General features: G+C 49.3%; 2 protein-coding genes and 1 pseudogene across 3 annotated transcripts in view; 1 reads left to right on the top strand and 2 right to left on the bottom strand.

Moving 5' to 3' along the window:
- LOC119966994 (protein FAM177B) overlaps positions 1-10,131 on the top strand; it is an 89,790-nt gene extending 79,659 nt beyond the window's left edge. For both annotated transcript variants that reach the window (XM_038798971.1, XM_038798972.1), the window contains exon 5: positions 9,373-10,131. In XM_038798971.1, coding sequence (XP_038654899.1) covers positions 9,373-9,597 — 225 coding nt within the window. In that variant the 3' untranslated portion in view covers positions 9,598-10,131. The remainder of the gene's footprint in view (positions 1-9,372) is intronic.
- On the bottom strand, positions 8,708-8,942 carry LOC119968120 (annotated as a pseudogene).
- Positions 10,132-16,004: 5,873 nt separating the features above from the next.
- Positions 16,005-20,668, bottom strand: part of LOC119966927 (probable tubulin polyglutamylase ttll-15) — a 74,756-nt gene continuing 70,092 nt past the window's right edge. Inside the window, exon 7 of the mRNA XM_038798885.1 lies at positions 16,005-16,822. Coding sequence (XP_038654813.1) covers positions 16,703-16,822 — 120 coding nt within the window. The 3' untranslated portion in view covers positions 16,005-16,702. The remainder of the gene's footprint in view (positions 16,823-20,668) is intronic.

Consider the following 20,668-nt stretch of genomic DNA (forward strand, 5'->3'; position numbering starts at 1 on the left):
CAGGCTAGGTGGATGTTCAGGCTAGGTGGATGTTCAGGCTAGGTGGATGCTCAGGCTGGGTGGATGTTCAGGCTAGGTGGATGTTCAGGCTAGGTGGATGTCCTGGCTAGGTGGATGTTCAGGCTAGGTGGATGTTCAGGCTGGGTGGATGTCGAGGCTAGGTGGATGCTCAGGCTAGGTGGATGCTCAGGCTAGGTGGATGCTCAGGCTAGGTGGATGTTCAGGCTAGGTGGATGCTCAGGCTAGGTGGATGCTCAGGCTAGGTGGATGCTCAGGCTAGGTGGATGTTCAGGCTGGGTGGATGTTCAGGCTAGGTGGATGCTCAGGCTAGGTGGATGCTCAGGCTGGGTGGATGCTCAGGCTAGGTGGATGTTCAGGCTGGGTGGATGTCCTGGCTAGGTGGATGCTCAGGCTAGGTGGATGTTCAGGCTAGGTGGATGCTCAGGCTAGGTGGATGCTCAGGCTAGGTGGATGCTCAGGCTGGGTGGATGCTCAGGCTGGGTGGATGTTCAGGCTAGGTGGATGCTCAGGCTAGGTGGATGTTCAGGTTAGGTGGATGTTCAGGCTAGGTGGATGTTCAGGCTAGGTGGATGCTCAGGCTGGGTGGATGTTCAGGCTGGGTGGATGTTCAGGCTAGGTGGATGCTCAGGCTAGGTGGATGTTCAGGCTGGGTGGATGTCGAGGCTAGGTGGATGTTCAGGCTAGGTGGATGCTCAGGCTAGGTGGATGCTCAGGCTAGGTGGATGTTCAGGCTGGGTGGATGTCGAGGCTAGGTGGATGTTCAGGCTAGGTGGATGCTCAGGCTAGGTGGATGTTCAGGCTAGGTGGATGTCCAGGCTAGGTGGATGTTCAGGCTGGGTGGATGCTCAGGCTAGGTGGTTGCTCAGGCTAGGTGGATGCTCAGGCTAGGTGGATGTTCAGGCTGGGTGGATGCTCAGGCTAGGTGGATGTCCAGGCTGGGTGGATGCTCAGGCTAGGTGGATGCTCAGGCTGGGTGGATGTTCAGGCTAGGTGGATGTTCAGGCTGGGTGGATGTTCAGGCTAGGTGGATGTTCAGGCTAGCTGGATGCTCAGGCTAGGTGGATGCTCAGGCTAGGTGGATGTTCAGGCTAGGTGGATGCTCAGGCTAGGTGGATGTTCAGGCTAGGTGGATGTTCAGGCTAGGTGGGTGTTCAGGCTGGGTGGATGTTCAGGCTGGGTGGATGCTCAGGCTAGGTGGATGTTCAGGCTAGGTGGATGTCCTGGCTAGGTGGATGTTCATGTCTGTAGCTGTGGGTAGTGATGGTAGAGGCACCAACTTTCTTTCCAGGAATCTACCCCCCCCCCCCCCCCCTCTCCGCCATTGTACATCAGTGCTTGAATAAAACGTTTGAGATGGTTTATCACTAACTTGTCGTTAATTGTATTTCAGCATTGGCATAAAATATTCAAGGCAGTTTATTAAAAACTTTTATCCAGGGTAGCACGGTGACGCAGTGGTTAGCACTGCTGCCTCACGGCGTCGAGGTCCCAGGTTCAATCCTGGCTCTGGGTCACTGTCCGTGTGGAGTTTGCACATTCTCCCCATGTCTGCGTGGGTTTCGCCCCCACAACCCAAAGATGTGCAGGCTAGGTGGATTGGTCACGCTAAATTGCCCCTTAATTGGAAAAAACAAATTGGGTACTCTAAATTATTTTAAAAAAAAACTTTTATCCGTATTTGTGTAAATTGCGATAGGACTCAAACCTGGAGCTTCCAGCTCAGAGGCTAGGACAGTACCCACTACGCAATGAAGCTTCAATCTGGTTAACATCAGTAATCATATACTTTTAAAAAATAAATTTAGAGTACCCAATTCATTTTTTTCCAATTAAGGGGCAATTTAGCACGGCCAATCCACCTATCCTGCACATCTTTGGGTTGTGGGGGCGAAACCCACGCAAATACGGGAAGAATGTGCAAACTCCACACGGGCAGTGACCCAGAGCCGGGATCGAACCTGGGACCTCGGCGCCGTGAGGCAGCAGGACTAACCCACTCCGCCACCGTGCTGCCCTCAGTAATCACATACAATCATCAATAAATCATTTAACATTATTATTAATAATGTATAATTATCATGAGACTATCCGTGGATGTCCAGGCTGGGTGGATGCTCAGGCTAGGTGGATGCTCAGGCTAGGTGGATGCTCAGGCTGGGTGGATGTTCAGGCTAGGTGGATGTTCAGGCTAGCTGGATGCTCAGGCTAGGTGGATGCTCAGGCTAGGTGGATGTTCAGGCTGGGTGGATGCTCAGGCTAGGTGGGTGTTCAGGCTAGGTGGATGTTCAGGCTGGGTGGATGTTCAGGCTAGGTGGATGTTCAGGCTGGGTGGATGCTCAGGCTGGGTGGATGTTCAGGCTAGGTGGATGCTCAGGCTAGGTGGATGTTCAGGCTAGGTGGATGCTCAGGCTAGGTGGATGCTCAGGCTGGGTGGATGTTCAGGCTGGGTGGATGTTCAGGCTAGGTGGATGCTCAGGCTAGGTGGATGCTCAGGCTGGGTGGATGTTCAGGCTGGGTGGATGTTCAGGCTGGGTGGATGCTCAGGCTAGGTGGATGCTCAGGCTAGGTGGATGCTCAGGCTAGGTGGATGCTCAGGCTAGGTGGATGCTCAGGCTGGGTGGATGTTCAGGCTAGGTGGATGTTCAGGCTGGGTGGATGCTCAGGCTAGGTGGATGCTCAGGCTGGGTGGATGTTCAGGCTAGGTGGATGTTCAGGCTGGGTGGATGCTCAGGCTGGGTGGATGTTCAGGCTGGGTGGATGTCGAGGCTAGGTGGATGCTCAGGCTGGGTGGATGTTCAGGCTAGGTGGATGCTCAGGCTGGGTGGATGTTCAGGCTAGGTGGATGTTCAGGCTGGGTGGATGCTCAGGCTAGGTGGATGTTCAGGCTAGGTGGATGCTCAGGCTGGGTGGATGTTCAGGCTAGGTGGATGTTCAGGCTGGGTGGATGCTCAGGCTAGGTGGATGCTCAGGCTGGGTGGATGTTCAGGCTGGGTGGATGTTCAGGCTGGGTGGATGCTCAGGCTGGGTGGATGTTCAGGCTGGGTGGATGCTCAGGCTAGGTGGATGCTCAGGCTAGGTGGATGTTCAGGCTAGGTGGATGCTCAGGCTAGGTGGATGTTCAGGCTGGGTGGATGTTCAGGCTGGGTGGATGCTCAGGCTAGGTGGATGCTCAGGCTAGGTGGATGTTCAGGCTAGGTGGATGTTCAGGCTAGGTGGATGCTCAGGCTAGGTGGATGTTCAGGCTAGGTGGATGTTCAGGCTAGGTGGATGTTCAGGCTAGGTGGATGTTCAGGCTAGGTGGATGTTCAGGCTGGGTGGATGCTCAGGCTAGGTGGATGCTCAGGCTAGGTGGATGTCCTGGCTAGGTGGATGTTCAGGCTGGGTGGATGTTCAGGCTGGGTGGATGCTCAGGCTAGGTGGATGTTCAGGCTGGGTGGATGCTCAGGCTAGGTGGATGCTCAGGCTAGGTGGATGTCCTGGCTAGGTGGATGTTCAGGCTGGGTGGATGTTCAGGCTGGGTGGATGCTCAGGCTAGGTGGATGTTCAGGCTAGGTGGATGTCCTGGCTAGGTGGATGTTCAGGCTAGGTGGATGTTCAGGCTGGGTGGATGTTCAGGCTAGGTGGATGTCCTGGCTAGGTGGATGTTCAGGCTAGGTGGATGTTCAGGCTAGGTGGATGCTCAGGCTAGGTGGATGCTCAGGCTAGGTGGATGTTCAGGCTAGGTGGATGCTCAGGCTAGGTGGATGCTCAGGCTAGGTGGATGCTCAGGCTAGGTGGATGCTCAGGCTAGGTGGATGCTCAGGCTAGGTGGATGCTCAGGCTGGGTGGATGTTCAGGCTAGGTGGATGTCGAGGTTAGGTGGATGCTCAGGCTAGGTGGATGCTCAGGCTAGGTGGATGTTCAGGCTGGGTGGATGTTCAGGCTGGGTGGATGTTCAGGCTAGGTGGATGTTCAGGCTAGGTGGATGTCCAGGCTAGGTGGATGTTCAGGCTGGGTGGATGCTCAGGCTAGGTGGATGCTCAGGCTAGGTGGATGTTCAGGCTGGGTGGATGCTCAGGCTAGGTGGATGTCCAGGCTGGGTGGATGCTCAGGCTAGGTGGATGCTCAGGCTGGGTGGATGTTCAGGCTAGGTGGATGTTCAGGCTGGGTGGATGTTCAGGCTAGGTGGATGTTCAGGCTAGCTGGATGCTCTGGCTAGGTGGATGCTCAGGCTAGGTGGATGTTCAGGCTAGGTGGATGCTCAGGCTAGGTGGATGTTCAGGCTAGGTGGATGTTCAGGCTAGGTGGGTGTTCAGGCTGGGTGGATGTTCAGGCTGGGTGGATGCTCAGGCTGGGTGGATGTCCTGGCTAGGTGGATGTTCAGGCTGGGTGGATGCTCAGGCTAGGTGGATGCTCAGGCTAGGTGGATGTTCAGGCTGGGTGGATGTCCTGGCTAGGTGGATGTTCAGGCTAGGTGGATGCTCAGGCTGGGTGGATGTTCAGGCTGGGTGGATGTTCAGGCTAGGTGGATGTTCAGGCTAGGTGGATGTTCAGGCTGGGTGGATGTTCAGGCTAGGTGGATGCTCAGGCTGGGTGGATGCTCAGGCTAGGTGGATGTTCAGGCTAGGTGGATGCTCAGGCTAGGTGGATGTTCAGGCTAGGTGGATGCTCAGGCTGGGTGGATGTTCAGGCTAGGTGGATGCTCAGGCTAGGTGGATGTTCAGGCTGGGTGGATGCTCAGGCTGGGTGGATGCTCAGGCTAGGTGGATGCTCAGGCTAGGTGGATGCTCAGGCTAGGTGGATGTTCAGGCTAGGTGGATGCTCAGGCTAGGTGGATGTTCAGGCTGGGTGGATGTTCAGGCTAGGTGGATGTTCAGGCTAGGTGGATGTTCAGGCTAGGTGGATGTTCAGGCTGGGTGGATGTCGAGGCTAGGTGGATGTTCAGGCTAGGTGGATGCTCAGGCTGGGTGGATGTTCAGGCTAGGTGGATGTTCAGGCTGGGTGGATGTTCAGGCTAGGTGGATGTTCAGGCTAGGTGGATGCTCAGACTGGGTGGATGTTCAGGCTAGGTGGATGTTCAGGCTAGGTGGATGTTCAGGCTAGGTGGATGCTCAGGCTGGGTGGATGCTCAGGCTAGGTGGATGGCCAGGCTAGGTGGATGCTCAGGCTAGGTGGTGTTGCAGAGATAGAGTGGGGGACTGGGTCCAGGTAGGGTGCTTTTTCAGAGGGTTGGTGCAGACTTGATGGGCCGAATGGTACTGTAAGAATCCTATGATTCTATGACAGGGAAAGGAGAAAGGAGGAGAATGGGTGGGAGAAAAAGGGAGAGGACAGGGAAAGGATAAAGGAGGGGAGGACAATGAAGAAAGGAGGGGGGGGGACAGTGGAGAGAGAGTTGAGGACAGATAGCAACATATAGAACAGCAGGAGGAGGCCATTTGGCCTTCGAGCCAGTTCCACCATTCATTACGATCATGGCTGATCAACTAAATAGCCTAAACCCACTTTCCCTCCATATCCTTTGATACCATTCACCCTAAATGCTATATCTAACTGCTCCTTGAAAACATGCAATGTTTTGTCTTAACTATTTTCTGTGGTAATGAATTCCACAGGCTCACCACTCTCTGGGTGAAGAAATTTCTCCTCATCTCTGTCCTAAATGGTTTACGCTGCATCCTTAGACTGTGACCCCTGGTTCTGGACACCCCCACCATCGGGAACATCCTTCCTGCATCTACCCTGTCCAGTCCTGTTAGAATTTTAAAAATCGCTTATTGTCACGTAGGCTTCATATGAAGTTACTGTGAACAGCCCCTAGTCGCCACATTCCAGCGCCTGTTCGGGGAGGCTGGTACAGGAATTGAACCATGCTGCTAGCTTGCCTTGGTCGCACTCAAAGCCAGCGATTTAGCCCTGTGCTAAACAGCTCCTGGTATAATAGGTTTTATAGGTTTCTCTGAGATTGGGTGGATGCTCAGGGTGGATGCTCAGGCTAGGTGGATGTTCAGGCTAGGTGGATGTTCAGGCTAGGTGGATGTTCAGGCTAGGTGGATGTCCAGGCTAGGTGGATGCTCAGGCTAGGTGGATGTTCAGGCTGGGTGGATGTTCAGGCTGGGTGGATGCTCAGGCTAGGTGGATGTTCAGGCTGGGTGGATGTTCAGGCTGGGTGGATGTTCAGGCTGGGTGGATGCTCAGGCTAGGTGGATGTTCAGGCTGGGTGGATGCTCAGGCTGGGTGGATGTCGAGGCTAGGTGGATGCTCAGGCTAGGTGGATGCTCAGGCTGGGTGGATGCTCAGGCTAGGTGGATGTTCAGGCTAGGTGGATGCTCAGGCTAGGTGAATGTTCAGGCTGGGTGGATGCTCAGGCTAGGTGGATGCTCAGACTAGGTGGATGCTCAGGCTAGGTGAATGTTCAGGCTAGGTGGATGTTCAGGCTAGGTGGATGCTCAGGCTGGGTGGATGCTCAGGCTAGGTGAATGTTCAGGCTAGGTGGATGCTCAGACTAGGTGGATGCTCAGGCTAGGTGGATGTTCAGGCTAGGTGGATGCTCAGGCGAGGTGGATGTTCAGGCTGGGTGGATGTTCAGGCTAGGTGGATGTTCAGGCTAGGTGGATGCTCAGGCTAGGTGGATGTTCAGGCTAGGTGGATGCTCAGGCTAGGTGGATGCTCAGGCTAGGTGGATGTTCAGGCTAGGTGGATGTTCAGACTAGGTGGATGGTCAGGCTAGGTGGATGTCAAGGCTAGGTGGATGTTCAGGCTGGGTGGATGCTCAGGCTAGGTGGATGTTCAGGCTGGGTGGATGTTCAGGCTAGGTGGATGCTCAGGCTAGGTGGATGCTCAGGCTAGGTGGATGCTCAGGCTAGGTGGATGCTCAGGCTGGGTGGATGCTCAAGCTGGGTGGATGTTCAGGCTGGGTGGATGTCGAGGCTAGGTGGATGTTCAGGCTGGGTGGATGTTCAGGCTAGGTGGATGTTCAGGCTGGGTGGATGCTCAGGCTGGGTGGATGCTCAGGCTAGGTGGATGCCCAGGCTAGGTGGATGCTCAGGCTGGGTGGATGTTCAGGCTAGGTTGATGTTCAGGCTAGGTGGATGTTCAGGCTAGGTGGATGTTCAGGCTGGGTGGATGTTCAGGCTGGGTGGATGTTCAGGCTAGGTGGATGTTCAGGCTGGGTGGATGTCGAGGCTAGGTGGATGTTCAGGCTAGGTGGATGCTCAGGCTGGGTGGATGTTCAGGCTAGGTGGATGTTCAGGCTAGGTGGATGCTCAGGCTGGGTGGATGCTCAGGCTAGGTGGATGCCCAGGCTAGGTGGATGCTCAGGCTGGGTGGATGTTCAGGCTAGGTGGATGTTCAGGCTGGGTGGATGTTCAGGCTAGGTGGATGTTCAGGCTAGGTGGATGTTCAGGCTAGGTGGATGCTCAGGCTGGGTGGATGTTCAGGCTAGGTGGATGTTCAGGCTAGGTGGATGTTCAGGCTAGGTGGATGCTCAGGCTGGGTGGATGCTCAGGCTAGGTGGATGGCCAGGCTAGGTGGATGCTCAGGCTAGGTGGTGTTGCAGAGATAGAGTGGGGGACTGGGTCCAGGTAGGGTGCTTTTTCAGAGGGTTAGTGCAGACTTGATGGGCCGAATGGTACTGTAAGAATCCTATGATTCTATGACAGGGAAAGGAGAAAGGAGGAGAATGGGTGGGAGAAAAAGGGAGAGGACAGGGAAAGGATAAAGGAGGGGAGGACAATGAAGAAAGGAGGGGGGGGGGGACAGTGGATAGAGAGTTGAGGACAGATAGCAACATATAGAACAGCAGGAGGAGGCCATTTGGCCTTCGAGCCAGTTCCACCATTCATTACGATCATGGCTGATCAACTAAATAGCCTAAACCCACTTTCCCTCCATATCCTTTGATACCATTCACCCTAAATGCTATATCTAACTGCTCCTTGAAAACATGCAATGTTTTGTCTTAACTATTTTCTGTGGTAATGAATTCCACAGGCTCACCACTCTCTGGGTGAAGAAATTTCTCCTCATCTCTGTCCTAAATGGTTTACGCTGCATCCTTAGACTGTGACCCCTGGTTCTGGACACCCCCACCATCGGGAACATCCTTCCTGCATCTACCCTGTCCAGTCCTGTTAGAATTTTAAAAATCGCTTATTGTCACGTAGGCTTCATATGAAGTTACTGTGAACAGCCCCTAGTCGCCACATTCCAGCGCCTGTTCGGGGAGGCTGGTACAGGAATTGAACCATGCTGCTAGCTTGCCTTGGTCGCACTCAAAGCCAGCGATTTAGCCCTGTGCTAAACAGCTCCTGGTATAATAGGTTTTATAGGTTTCTCTGAGATTCCCCCTCATTCTTCGGAACTCCAGCGAATACAATCCTAACTGATTCAATCTCTCCTCCTACGTCAGTCCCGCCATCCCAGGAATCGCCTGGTAAACCTTCACTGTACTCAGTCTCGAGCAAGAACATCTTTCCTCAGATAAGGAGACCAAAACTGTACACAATATTCCAGGTGTGGCCTCTCCAAGGCCCTGTATAATTGCAACAACACATCCCAGCTCCTGTACTCGAAACCTCTCGCTATGAAGGCCAACATACCATTAGCCTTCTTTACAGCCTGCTGTACCTGCATGCTTACCTTCAGCGACTGGTGTACGAGGGCACCCAGGTCTCGTTGCAGTCCCCTCTCCTAATTTTAATTTTTAAAAAGTTACTTTATCAGAGTTACAAAGCCTGAGCTCAGTGTGGACAGGGATGAACCCCTAATCCAGCTCCTTTCCTGCTCCAAAAAACAATTCAAATTGAATCCACTTCATGGTTCCCACAAGAGAGACATACCAGATCCAGGCATTACACCTGACCTCACACTCACCTTAGCCAAAAGGCTGAGACTGATTAGAACAGATACACTTGATCTTAGCCAAAAGGCTGGGAAGCGATCCCTCTCCGAATTTATGGCCATTCAGAGAAGTCTGCCTTCTTGTTTTTGCTACCAAAGTGGATAACCTCGCATTTATCCAAATTATACCACATCTGCCATTCATTTGCTCACTCACTCAGCCTGTCCAAATCACACTGAAGCATCTCTGCATCCTCCTCACAGCTCACCCTCCCACCCAACTTGGTGTCGTCTGCAAATTTGGAGATGTTACATTTTGTTCCCTCATCTAAATCATTAATATATATTGTGAATAGCTGGGGTCCCAGCACCGATCCCTGCGGTACCCCACTACTCACTACCTCCCAATTTGAAAAAGACCGATTTATTCAGATACAGAAACATCTAAGAGAGATGGAAAATTAGCCAGAAAGGTAATGCAGTCTTTTAAAAGAGTTTAAAGATGAAAATGTTGCCGCTCTTTATTTCTAGGAAGGGTATGAAGATGGTGATGAAATGACAGTCATGGAGGAAGTAACAATGAATGAGAAACAGCATCTCCCAATTCAAAATTCCCAATATGGGACTTTAAACATGGTGGAGAAGCCAGGAGTTGACAGCAGGGCAGGAAGCAAGCACACAGTATCCTACGACAATGAAGCTATGGAAGACAATGAAGAAATTATTGACCAGATAAAGGTGGAGAGCAACCAATGACCTAGTCGTTCATCATTTCCTTCACAAACTCAGTAACAGTTTGCTTGAAGATGAAGGAATACACTGAGACTGAAGGTTTCCCACCAGTTACCCCCCATCTCTCTTGAGGGTGCTGATGCAGCAGATTATTTTTTCCATTGATGTCAACCATCCACCAGAGCCTCACAACCATTCCATATGCCTGAGCTTACAGTTAGTGTCAGCAAGCTGTTAAACAGTGGAGGGCGTCACAGCTGATTTTGTCCCCACTTCAGTGTTCACACACTAATGGATGTCGACCAGGAGTGGGAACTCTAACTGACATTCTTTGCCCCCCCCTCTCCAGTCCAGGGCTACTGACGATTATTACCTGTAATGTGTTACAATATTTAAGGGGCAGCAACATACTATCAGTAGAGTCCTCTCGTCTCAGTTTCACTTTGGCCTGTGAGCAGAAAACAGCACACACAGCTCTGCTGCTGATATCTTCAATCTTTCTTTCCATGTATGTGTGTTTTGATGTGCCGATCTAAATAAACAAATGTGCTTACCCAATCCCTTGCTGATGGGTGCCTTTCTACCACTATAAAAACACAACATAATGACTGTCCATTAAGCAGCTGAGATCAACGCAGTGATTGAACTTGGAGTGTTCCTAGCCTGCAGAGCCCAGCTACACGTTTGCACACACCTACAGAAAGACTATGTGAGCTTGCAAATTATCTAGCTCGTCTTCTGAGCAATAACTCAGGTTGCCCTGGCAGCGATATCACTCTGTTTTATGATCAATTAAGTGACCTAATTGGAAACTCAAACTCAATAGTTCCTGCAGATAGGAGTTTCTGTTTGCCCGATATGGCAGGCAGACACAATCTACCCCTGCCATTTAAGTCCAGGGATCTTCAGCACAAAGGTACTTCTGGAAAGTAATCAGTTAAATAATAAAGCAGACCATTGGGAGTCTTGGGAAGCTTCCCATTGCTTTTTCTTAGTAGGACACTGGGTTTGTATGGATATCTGCAATTGAATGATAAGAATCAACAACATCTTATATTTATATTGCATCTTTAATGTAATACAAGCATCCAAGGCACTTCACAGGAGCGGCATAAAGCAAAATTGACACTCGCCCACCTAAAGAGGGCAGATCCCTAAAAACTCAATCAAAGAGGTTTTTAAGTCGCATATTAAAGGAGAAAAGGGCGCGAGAGAGGCAGAGAGGTTTAGCGAGGAAATTCCAGAGGTTAGGGCCTTTACAGCTGACCACATGGCCCCCAGTGGAGGAGTGATTAAAATCGAGGATGCTCAAGAAGCCAGAATTACAGGACATGGGTTTCTGAGAGAGTTGAGGGGATGGACCAGATAACAGTGATTGAGAAGTGAGACCATAAGGGAATCTGAAAAGCCAAAGTCTCCTCTCTCCTTAAGCAGTACAATTCAGTTTGATAGGTTCAAAGTTCAATGAGTGATTTGCAGACTCTGCCAAATGCAGGGCAGGTGATGCTTGAAGGGTTAAGTAGTGAGTTGTTTGCAAGTTTGTTGGCCCTTTCCTATTTTTAAAATGCGTTTTATTCCAAACATTATGTAAGGTTACAAAACATAACTCCCCAACACACAACTGTACAGTCTGTACACATTTTTCCCCCTTTTCACCCCTGCCCTCGCGATGAATAGCTTCTCAAACATGGCCATGAACATCCTGCACCTTGCCTCAAGCTGAACCGCTTCATTTGCATTTGCTTTTTTCCAGGCGAATAAAGTCATACAGGTCACCCAGCCAGGGCACTATCCCTGGTGGCATTGCTGACCGCCACTCAAATGAAATTCCTTGCTGGGCAATCAAAAAGCCAAAGACCGCAACATCGGCCTTCTTCCCCTCCATGAGCTCCAGCTTCTCCGAGATCCCAAATATCGCCACCAAAGGTCCGGCTCAACCCCCCGCCCCCCACTATCCTTGCGGTACGCGAACACGCCGCCCAGGATCTCTCGACTTTTCGCAGCCCCAGAACATGTGCGCATGATTTGCTGGTCCCCGGCCACACTTCTCACACTAATCTGCCATCCCCTGGAAGTACCCACTCATTCTTGCCCTAGTCATAAGTACCCTGTTTATCACCTGTACTGTATCCGGCTCATCCTTGCACACGAGGAGGTAGCGCTTCACTCTATACTCCCCAGTTTACCTCCCCTCCCAGGTCCCCCTTCCACTACTCCTTAATCTTCACCACCTGCTCACCTCCTTACTCTCCCAGTCACCCGCATATGTTCCCAATCCTACCCTCCCCTTCCACATCCGGAAGCAACAATCACTCTAACAGGGTGTACCTCGGTAACCTGGGGAACTCATTCCAAACCTTACCTGCAGGTACCTAAACTCACTTCCTCTTGGGAGCTCTACCCTCTTCCTCAATTCCTCTATACTGGAAACCCCTCTTCCAGGTACAGATAAATCCCTCACCTTAACCAGCCCACTTCTCTCCACTCCCTAAATATGGAATCTATCCCCCCTACCCTGGCTCGACTAGGGCACGATTCTCCGCTGCCCACGACGGGTCAGAGAATAGCGGGAGGGCCTTCCCGACAATTCTCACGCCCTCCCGCTATTCTCCACCCCCCTCCGGCTGCTCCCCCGACACAAATCGCTGCTCGCCGTTTTTTACGGCGAACAGCGATTCTCCGCAGGCCGATGGGCCGAATACCGCGGAGTTTACGGCCGTTTTCACGGCCGCGATCACACCTGCTTTCAGCATTCGTGAAAACGGCCGCAAAGTGCCCGTCCCGGACAACCATGGCACCGATTGGCACGGCCGCACCACGGCCGTGCCAAGGGTGGCCTGGGCCTGCGATCGGTGGGCACCGATCGCGGGCAGCGGGTCCGATACCCGCGCACTATTTGTTCTTCCGCCACCCCGCAGGATCAGTCCGCGGGGTGGCTGAGGGGCATGACGGCCCGCGCATGCGCGGGTTTGACGCGTCTGCGTGATGACGTCATCCGCGCACGTGCTCCAACCCGCACATGCGCGGCTTACGTCATCGTGCGCGTCAGCCGTCGTGACGCTTGCCGCGCGGATTTAGCGACGGTCGCTAAGCCCGCGATGCCGTGCTTCATGGGTCCCCGCTGCTAGCCCCGCCCAGGGGGGAGAATCGGGTCCCGGCGGGAGGGGGCGCGGAGGCTGCAGTGAAACACGGCCAGTTTCACGGCAGCCTTTACGACTCGCCGCATTTGCGGAGAATCCCGCCCCCTTTGCACAGCGGTGCCAACACTGACATCCCTTATATCCTGAAATGTCTCCTCAGCTGCTTCCAAACCGGGTTAGCCCTTTCCAAAACCCCAACTTCAGCTGTGCGTCTTCTCTTGATGTCGTTGAAGCCTTGTCGATTGAACTTTTTCTGTTTTGGGGCAGTCTCAGGCTTGGGACTCCATGAGTCAGCAAGGATGTTTGACCTCTTTGGGAATGCTTTGAGGACATCCCTAATGCATTTCTGTTTTCCTCTTGGGAGTTCTTGTTGTGCCCCAGTTGTGAGGGAGCCAGGAGATGAGGGGTAAATGGGTCTTGGTGAGGGTAAGGACATGGGCAGAATTTTGGATGATCTCAAAGTGCCAGGCAATGGGGGAGGCAGGTTGCGCAGTGGTTAGCACTGGGACTGCGGCGCTGAGGACCCAGGTTAAATCCCGGCTCTGGGTCACTGTCCGTGTGGAGTTTGCACATTCTCCCCATGTCTGCGTGAGTTTCACCCCCACAACACAAAGATGTGCAGGTTAGGTGGATTGGCCACGCCAAATTGCCCCTTAATTGGAAAAAAAAATAATTGGGTACTCTAAATTTAAAAAATAAAATGCAAAGCAATGACCATCTCCTACAAGAGAGGATCTAACCATCGCCCTTTGACATTCAATGGCATTACCATCACTGAATCCCCCACTATCAACATCCTGGGGGTTACCATTGATCAGAAACTGAACTGGATTAGCCACATTAATACTGTGGCTACCAGGGCAGGTCAAAGGCTGGTAATCCTACAGTGAGTAACTCACCTCCTGACCTCCTGAAGCCTGTCCACCATCTACAAGGCACAAGTCAGGGGTGTAATGGAATACTCTCCACTTGCCTGGATAAGTGCAGCTCCAACAACACTCAAAGAGCTCAACACCATCCAGGGCAAAGCAGCCGCTTGATTGCTCCTCCTTCCACAAACATTCAGTCTCTCCACAGCGACAGTGGCAGCCATGTGCACCATCTACAAGATGCACTGCAGGAACTCACCAAGGTTCCTTACACAGCACCTTCCAAACCCAAGACCACTACCATCCAGAAGGACAAGATCAACAAATACGTGGGAACCCCACCACATGGAGGCTCCTCTCCAAGACACTCACCACCCTGACTTGGAAATATATCGCTGTTCCTTCACTGTCGCTGGGGCAACATCCTGGAACTCCCTCCCTAACAGCACAGTGGGTGTACCTACACCTCAAGGACTGCAGCAGTTCAAGAAGCCAGCACCTTCTGAAGGGCAACTAGGGATGGGCAATAAATGCTGGCCTAACCAGCGACACCCACGTCCCGTAAATGAATAAACCATTTTTTTTAGTATTTAGAATGCAAGATGCTGGCCAGCAGTGTGATAAAATAGGCCATTTTGGAGGTGGAAAATGCATTTATGAGGGTTTGGGTAGGTGAGCTGTGGCAGGGTTGGAGTTGGGCAATACTACAGTGGAGGAAATAGGCAATCTTTGGTGATGGTGCGGATATGTCATCAGAAACTCATCTTGAGATCAAAAATAACACCAAGGTTGTGAGCAGATTGGTTTGGTTTCATATCGTTGCCACGGAGAGGGATGGACTTGGTGGCTGGGGTACGGAGTTTGTAGCAAGGACAGAAGACAATAGCTTCAGTCTTCCTCATATTTACTTGAGGAAATCTCTTCTCATTCAGTACTGCTTGTCAGGCAAGCACACTGGTAAAAGCAGAATTCATACTTACTTTTAAAGGGAAGAGGATAAATATTTGAAGAACAATTTAAAAAGGAAAGAGATGGGAAATGGAACTAAGTGGATATCAGTTTTAGAGTCAGGATAGTTACAATGGGCTGAATGGCCTTCTGATGCTGCACAATTCTATATCCCGTTTATCTTATTAGTTAGTCATTAGGCATTTTGCCCGACTGACAGATGGTATCAGGGCCCCTTATGTTAACGGTTGATGTAGCAGAACTCACCATGAGATACTGCATTGCCCAATCTTATGATTCGGTTATGAAATGAAAATCGCTTATTGTCACGAGTCGGCTTCAAATGAAGTTACTGTGAAAAGCCCCTAGTCGCCACATTCCGGCACCTGTTCTTCGGGGAGGCTGGTACAGGAATTGAACCGTGCTGCTGGCCTGCTTTCAAAGCCAGCGATTTAGCCCTGTGCTAAACCAGCCCCAGATTATGCACACTAACCAAATCCCTTCAAATGCTGCTTCCAGTATATAGAAGTTGAAAACTTTGGTTCCTATTTATCTGTCTGGTAGACACCAAGCTCAAGATACATAACTGGCTTCACAGTAACAACTCCCAAAAGGTTCTTCTTTAGCAATATGGTTGAAATCCAATTTTGGCATGATGGAAGGAGCTTTTCAACATGTCACATTGGTTGATATTTTAGACATACAGGTTTTGTACTGCATGCTTGACTTTATTTGTCACCAATTACTCAATTCAGAATTGGCAAAGAGACATGAGAGGCTGACTCCCTCTGCAGGATGTTCAGTGACATGCCATACAGCTCCCTCCCTGCAAATTGTTTCTCCATAATCCATCTCCCAGCCATGAGGGCCCGGTTTATCAACAACATAATGTCTGAAAGATAATGCACGATTTCCAGTAATTTATATTTGTGTAGAGACCCAGAATGTTTTTGTAAATTGAGATCGTTTGAAACTATATCTCACACTTAAGAGCTGAAAATGAAATGAAAGAAAATCGCTTATTGTCACAAGTAGACTTCAATGAAGCTACTGTGAAAAGCCCCTAATTGCCACATTCCGGTGCCTGTCCGGGGAGGCTGGTACGGGAATTAGAACCGTGCTGCTGGCCTGCTTTAAAAGCCAGCGATTTAGCCAAGTGAGCTAAACCAGCCCCAGAAAATAAGGCAATTCCAGCACAGAATGAAGAATCAAATCACATGGCACATACTTCCCTCCAGTTATAATAATATTAATCTTTATTGTCACAAGTAGGCTTACATTAACACTGCAATGAGGTTACTGTGAAAATCCCATAGTCACCACATTCTGGTGCCTGTTCGGGTACACAGAGGGAGAATTCCGAATGCACATCTTTCTGGACTTTTGGGAGGAAACAGGAGCACCCAGAGGAAACCCGTGCAGACACGGGGGGGGGGGGGGGGGGGGGGGGGAGCATGCAGACTCCGCACAGGCGGTGACCCAAGCCAGGAATTGAACCTGGGACCCTGGTGCTGTGAAGCAACAGTGCTACCCACTGTGCTACTGTGCTGCCCTACTAACCTGTTAAGATGCATCATTCATTAAAGCTGACCAAGTTATACAGTTAACATTTTTTGATTCAAAGTGCTTAATTTAAGGTCTTCATCCATTCATTTTTTTCAAGCAAATAACACGGTCCATGCTGTTTTATGGACTGGAATTGCCTGCCCAAAGTTAACGGACCTTTTGCTGGTCTGTCAAATCTTTGTCCCACCCACTACGATTCCTGAAGTCCTTGGATAGATGACACCAGTAAGGTATTAGTTGTACCTTTTCAGTCCTGGGGCACGATGACACCAACAAGAAAGAGCTGTATCACTATAATCCTAGGATCAGTGATACTTCTAAGGGCCAGTCCTCCCTCTACGTTCTAGAGATATACCTAGAGAAAGGTATATCTTTAACTCTGGTTAATATCGCACCACTCGGGCACAGTTGCCACTCTACTGTCCTGGAGGATGATGGTTGTTAGTTTTGTAATTGGGTTTGTGAGCAGCATTGCTTGGAAAAGATTTATTTCTACCACAGAAGCTTCACACAGACATATATCCTGGGCCCTAAGCAGGGGGAGTCACAGCCAGTTTAAGAGCAAAGTGCTTCCATTTCTTGAATTAACTGTCTTGAGATTTTCTGTCACACGCACCAGCCTGCATCCTGCAGACACTTTCCTCGGAACCACCATGCCATTAGTTGATTGGCTTCCATTAGCCTGTTGTCTTCCAAAGGTTGATATTGTTGCATGTCCTGTTGACCCTGTAAGATTATCAATGTGTGGGTGAACGTTTCTCAATGAGTGAAGACATCACTCCACTCTGCATGCCCCCTCTTCAATATGTTAACTAGGTTTAAATTAATCTAGATTTGTGCGTAAATATATATATACATGTATTTAGTATTTCCATGTATAAATATAAAGTATATTTAATATATACATATATTATATTTGCAAAGTTTTCCGGATCAAGATGACAAACAGATAGTCAAGATGGGAAACAAGCACAATCACCAAGTATAGTGTGATGAATGTAAGAAATTGTTACATTTTATATATTTTTGCAGTAATGTTATTAAAACCTGGGTTAAGATGCATTCAGACATTATGACTATTAGAGTGGTGATTAAGGTGTTGTAAAAGTGAAGTAATCATTGATTAGCAGGTGAGGTGTTCTGCTAATAGATCTTGACAACCATTGCTAGCTAATGGTATATTGTTTAGATTTGAATGACTTCTGGGGTGTAGATAATTAATGAGGGGTATTATGCTTGGTCCTGGCTAACAAGTCAAAGGAAATCTTGAAAGAAGAGAAAGAAAAGAATGTCTTCTGCTTTGGGCGGAGGTGATGTAGCTAATGGGAGGAGCCAGGTCTGCCTGAAGACTCAATAGGTCCTAGAACTCTAATCTAAACAGAGGTGTTTCAGTTTGGTCCTGAAACGTTCTCTCACCAAAGATTATGCACAAAGAAGAGCATGTAAAAGTCTGCTTGTTAACTTTATTCATAAGTGGTATTTAATACATATTGGTTTGCTTAATTGAAATATAGCGGCAGGTTTAGGAAGTAAATTTCGTATTCTTCTTTTACTTAAGGAATGTTGTAACTATTAACTGTAAAGCCATTTCTTTGTTGCTAATGTGGTTAATTCTGTGATTAAATTAAAGTTTATTTGAACATAAAGATACCGATTGGTCTGTGTTATCACTCCAGTGGTGCAGTAATATTTCCCCAGGATTACAAATTGAAAATAGTTGGGTTCTTGTTCAGGATCCCAACAATAACATGGGTTAAATGGCGAGTAAAAGTCCCTTTACACAGACAGTTTGTGTCAACTCCAACCATTCCCTGCTGCAATAATCATTAATAGGTATTCACTAAGTGAGAGGGACTCATTTGCAATTTAATACAGGCATTTCTGTGTTATGGGCTTAGGCTGATAAGGTACTGAATTCAAACTCAATTCAATTTTAATTTTGAGATAGTGGCAAGTCCCCCTCTAGTTCTCTCAATCAGCCAACAGAACTTCAGTGCGAACCCCAGATAGACAGCGTAAATGGGTTTTTGTTGATGTTCAACTAGGAGATTAGACTGGGCTATATTCAATCTTATAATAATAATATTTATTCTTGTCACAAGTGTGCTTACATTAACACTACAATAAAATTAATGTGAAGTCTCAGAGGTAGGAGGGCAGATCTCTCAGAGATTTCTGTGTCATCAAGGCCTCCAAGGATCAGGGTTCTGCTCTAATACAGGGGATGCCATTAGGAGATTGGGCATCAATGTGTAACCTAGCACCCAGCACCCCAAAAGTCATATTCCAATTTGTCATTAACTTGTCTAAATTGGGGATATTTGACATGCTGCTTTTAAGGGCTCCTCCTCGTGGCTGATACTAATGTGGATGATTGGACTGGAGTCCCAGTTCTGTTTTTTCAATCATGGATGGTACGAAGTGTCTAGACTGCAGGGGATACTGAAAGGTGAATTTAAACCAAAGGTTGTACCCACTAGAATCACACAGAAGGATACCCATGAGGTGATAGTTGGGGGGGAGCGGGGATTAGAACAAAGAAAATTACAGCACAGGAACAGGCCCTTCGGCCCTCCCAGCCTGTGCCGATCCAGATCCTTTATCTAAACCTGTCTCCTATTTTGCAAGGTCTACTTCCCTCTATTCCCCGCCCGTTCATATACCTGCCTAGATGCATCTTAAATGATACTATCGTGCCCGCCTCTACCACCTCCGCTGGTAAAGCGTTCCAGGCACCCACCACCCTCTGCGTAAAAACTTTCCACGCACATCTCCCTTAAACTTTCCCCCTCTCGCCTTGAAATCGTGACCCCTTGTAACTGACAGCCCCACTCTTGGGAAAAGCTTGTTGCTATCCACCCTGTCCATACCTCTCATAATTTTGTAGACCTCAATCAGGTCCCCCCTCAACCTCCGTCTTTCCAACAAAAACAATCCTAATCTACTCAACCTTTCTTCATAGCTAGCACCCTCCATACCAGGCAACATCCTGGTGAACCTCCTCTGCACCCTCTCTAAAGCATCCACATCCTTCTGGTAATGTGGCGACCAGAACTGCACGCAGTATTCCAAATGTGGCCGAACCAAAGTCCTATACAACTGTAACATGACCTGCCAACTCTTGTACTCAGTACCCCTTCCGATGAAGGCAAGCATGCTGTATGCCTTCTTGATCACTCTATCGACCTGCGTTGCCACCTTCAGGGTACAATGGACCTGAAGTCCCAGATCTCTCTGTACATCAATTTTCCCCAGGACTCTTCCATTGACCATATAGTCCGCTCTTGAATTAGATCTTCCAAAATGCATCACCTTGCATTTGCCTGGATTGAACTCCATCTGCCATTTCTCTGCCCAACTCTCCAATCTATCTATATTTTGCTGTATTCTCTGACAGTCCTCATCGCTATCTGCAACTCCACCAATCTTAGTATCATCTGCAAACTTGCTGATCAGACCACCTATACCTTCCTCCAGGTCATTTATGTATATCACAAACAACAGTGGTCCGAGCACGGATCCCTGTGGAACACCACTAGTCACCCGTCTCCATTTTGAGACACTCCCTTCCACCACTACTCTCTGTCTCCTGTTGCCCAGCCAGTTCTTTATCCATCTAGCTAGTTCACCCTGAACTCCATATGACTTCACTTTTTCCATCAACCTGCCATGGGAAACTTTATCAAACGCCTTACTAAAGTCCATGTATATGACATCTACAGCCCTTCCCTCATCAATTAACTTTGTCACTTCCTCAAATAATTCTATTAGGTTTGTAAGACATGACCTTCCCTGCACAAAACCATGCTGCCTATCACTGATAAGTCTATTTTCTTCCAGATGTGAATAGATCCTATCCCTCAGTATCTTCTCCAACAGTTTGCCTACTACTGACGTCAAGCTCACAGGTCTATAATTCCTTGGATTATCCCTGCTACCCTTCTTAAACAAAGGGACAACATTAGCAATTCTCCAGTCCTCCGGGACCTCACCCGTGCTCAAGGATGCTGCAAAGATATCTGTTAAGGCCCCAGCTATTTCGGCCCTCGCTTCCCTCAGTAACCTGGGATAGAACCCATCCGGTCCTGGGGACTTGTCCACCCTAATGTCTTTTAGAATACCCAAAACTTCCCCTTTGCATATGACAACTTGACCTAGAGTATTTAAACATCCATCCCTAGCCTCAACATCTGTCCTGTCCCTCTCCTTGGTGAATACCGATGCAAAGTACTCATTAAGAATCTCACCCATTTCCTCTGACTCCACGCATAAATTCCCTCTTTTGTCTTTGAGTGGGCCAATCCTCTCTCTAGTTACCCTCTTGCTCCTTATATATGAATAAAAGGCTTTGGGATTTTCCTTAACCCTGTTAGCCAAAGATATTTCATGACCCCTTTTAGTCCTCTTTATTGCGCGTTTGAGATTCGTCCTACTTTCCCGATGTTCCTCCAAAGCTTCATCAGTTTTGAGGTGCCTCGATCTTATGTATGCTTCCTTTTTCATCTTAGCTAGTCTCACAATTCCACCAGGCATCCATGGTTCCCTAATCTTGCCATTTCTATCCCTCATTTT

Source organism: Scyliorhinus canicula, chromosome 6, assembly GCF_902713615.1.
Source record: "Scyliorhinus canicula chromosome 6, sScyCan1.1, whole genome shotgun sequence".
Lineage (NCBI taxonomy): Eukaryota > Metazoa > Chordata > Chondrichthyes > Carcharhiniformes > Scyliorhinidae > Scyliorhinus > Scyliorhinus canicula.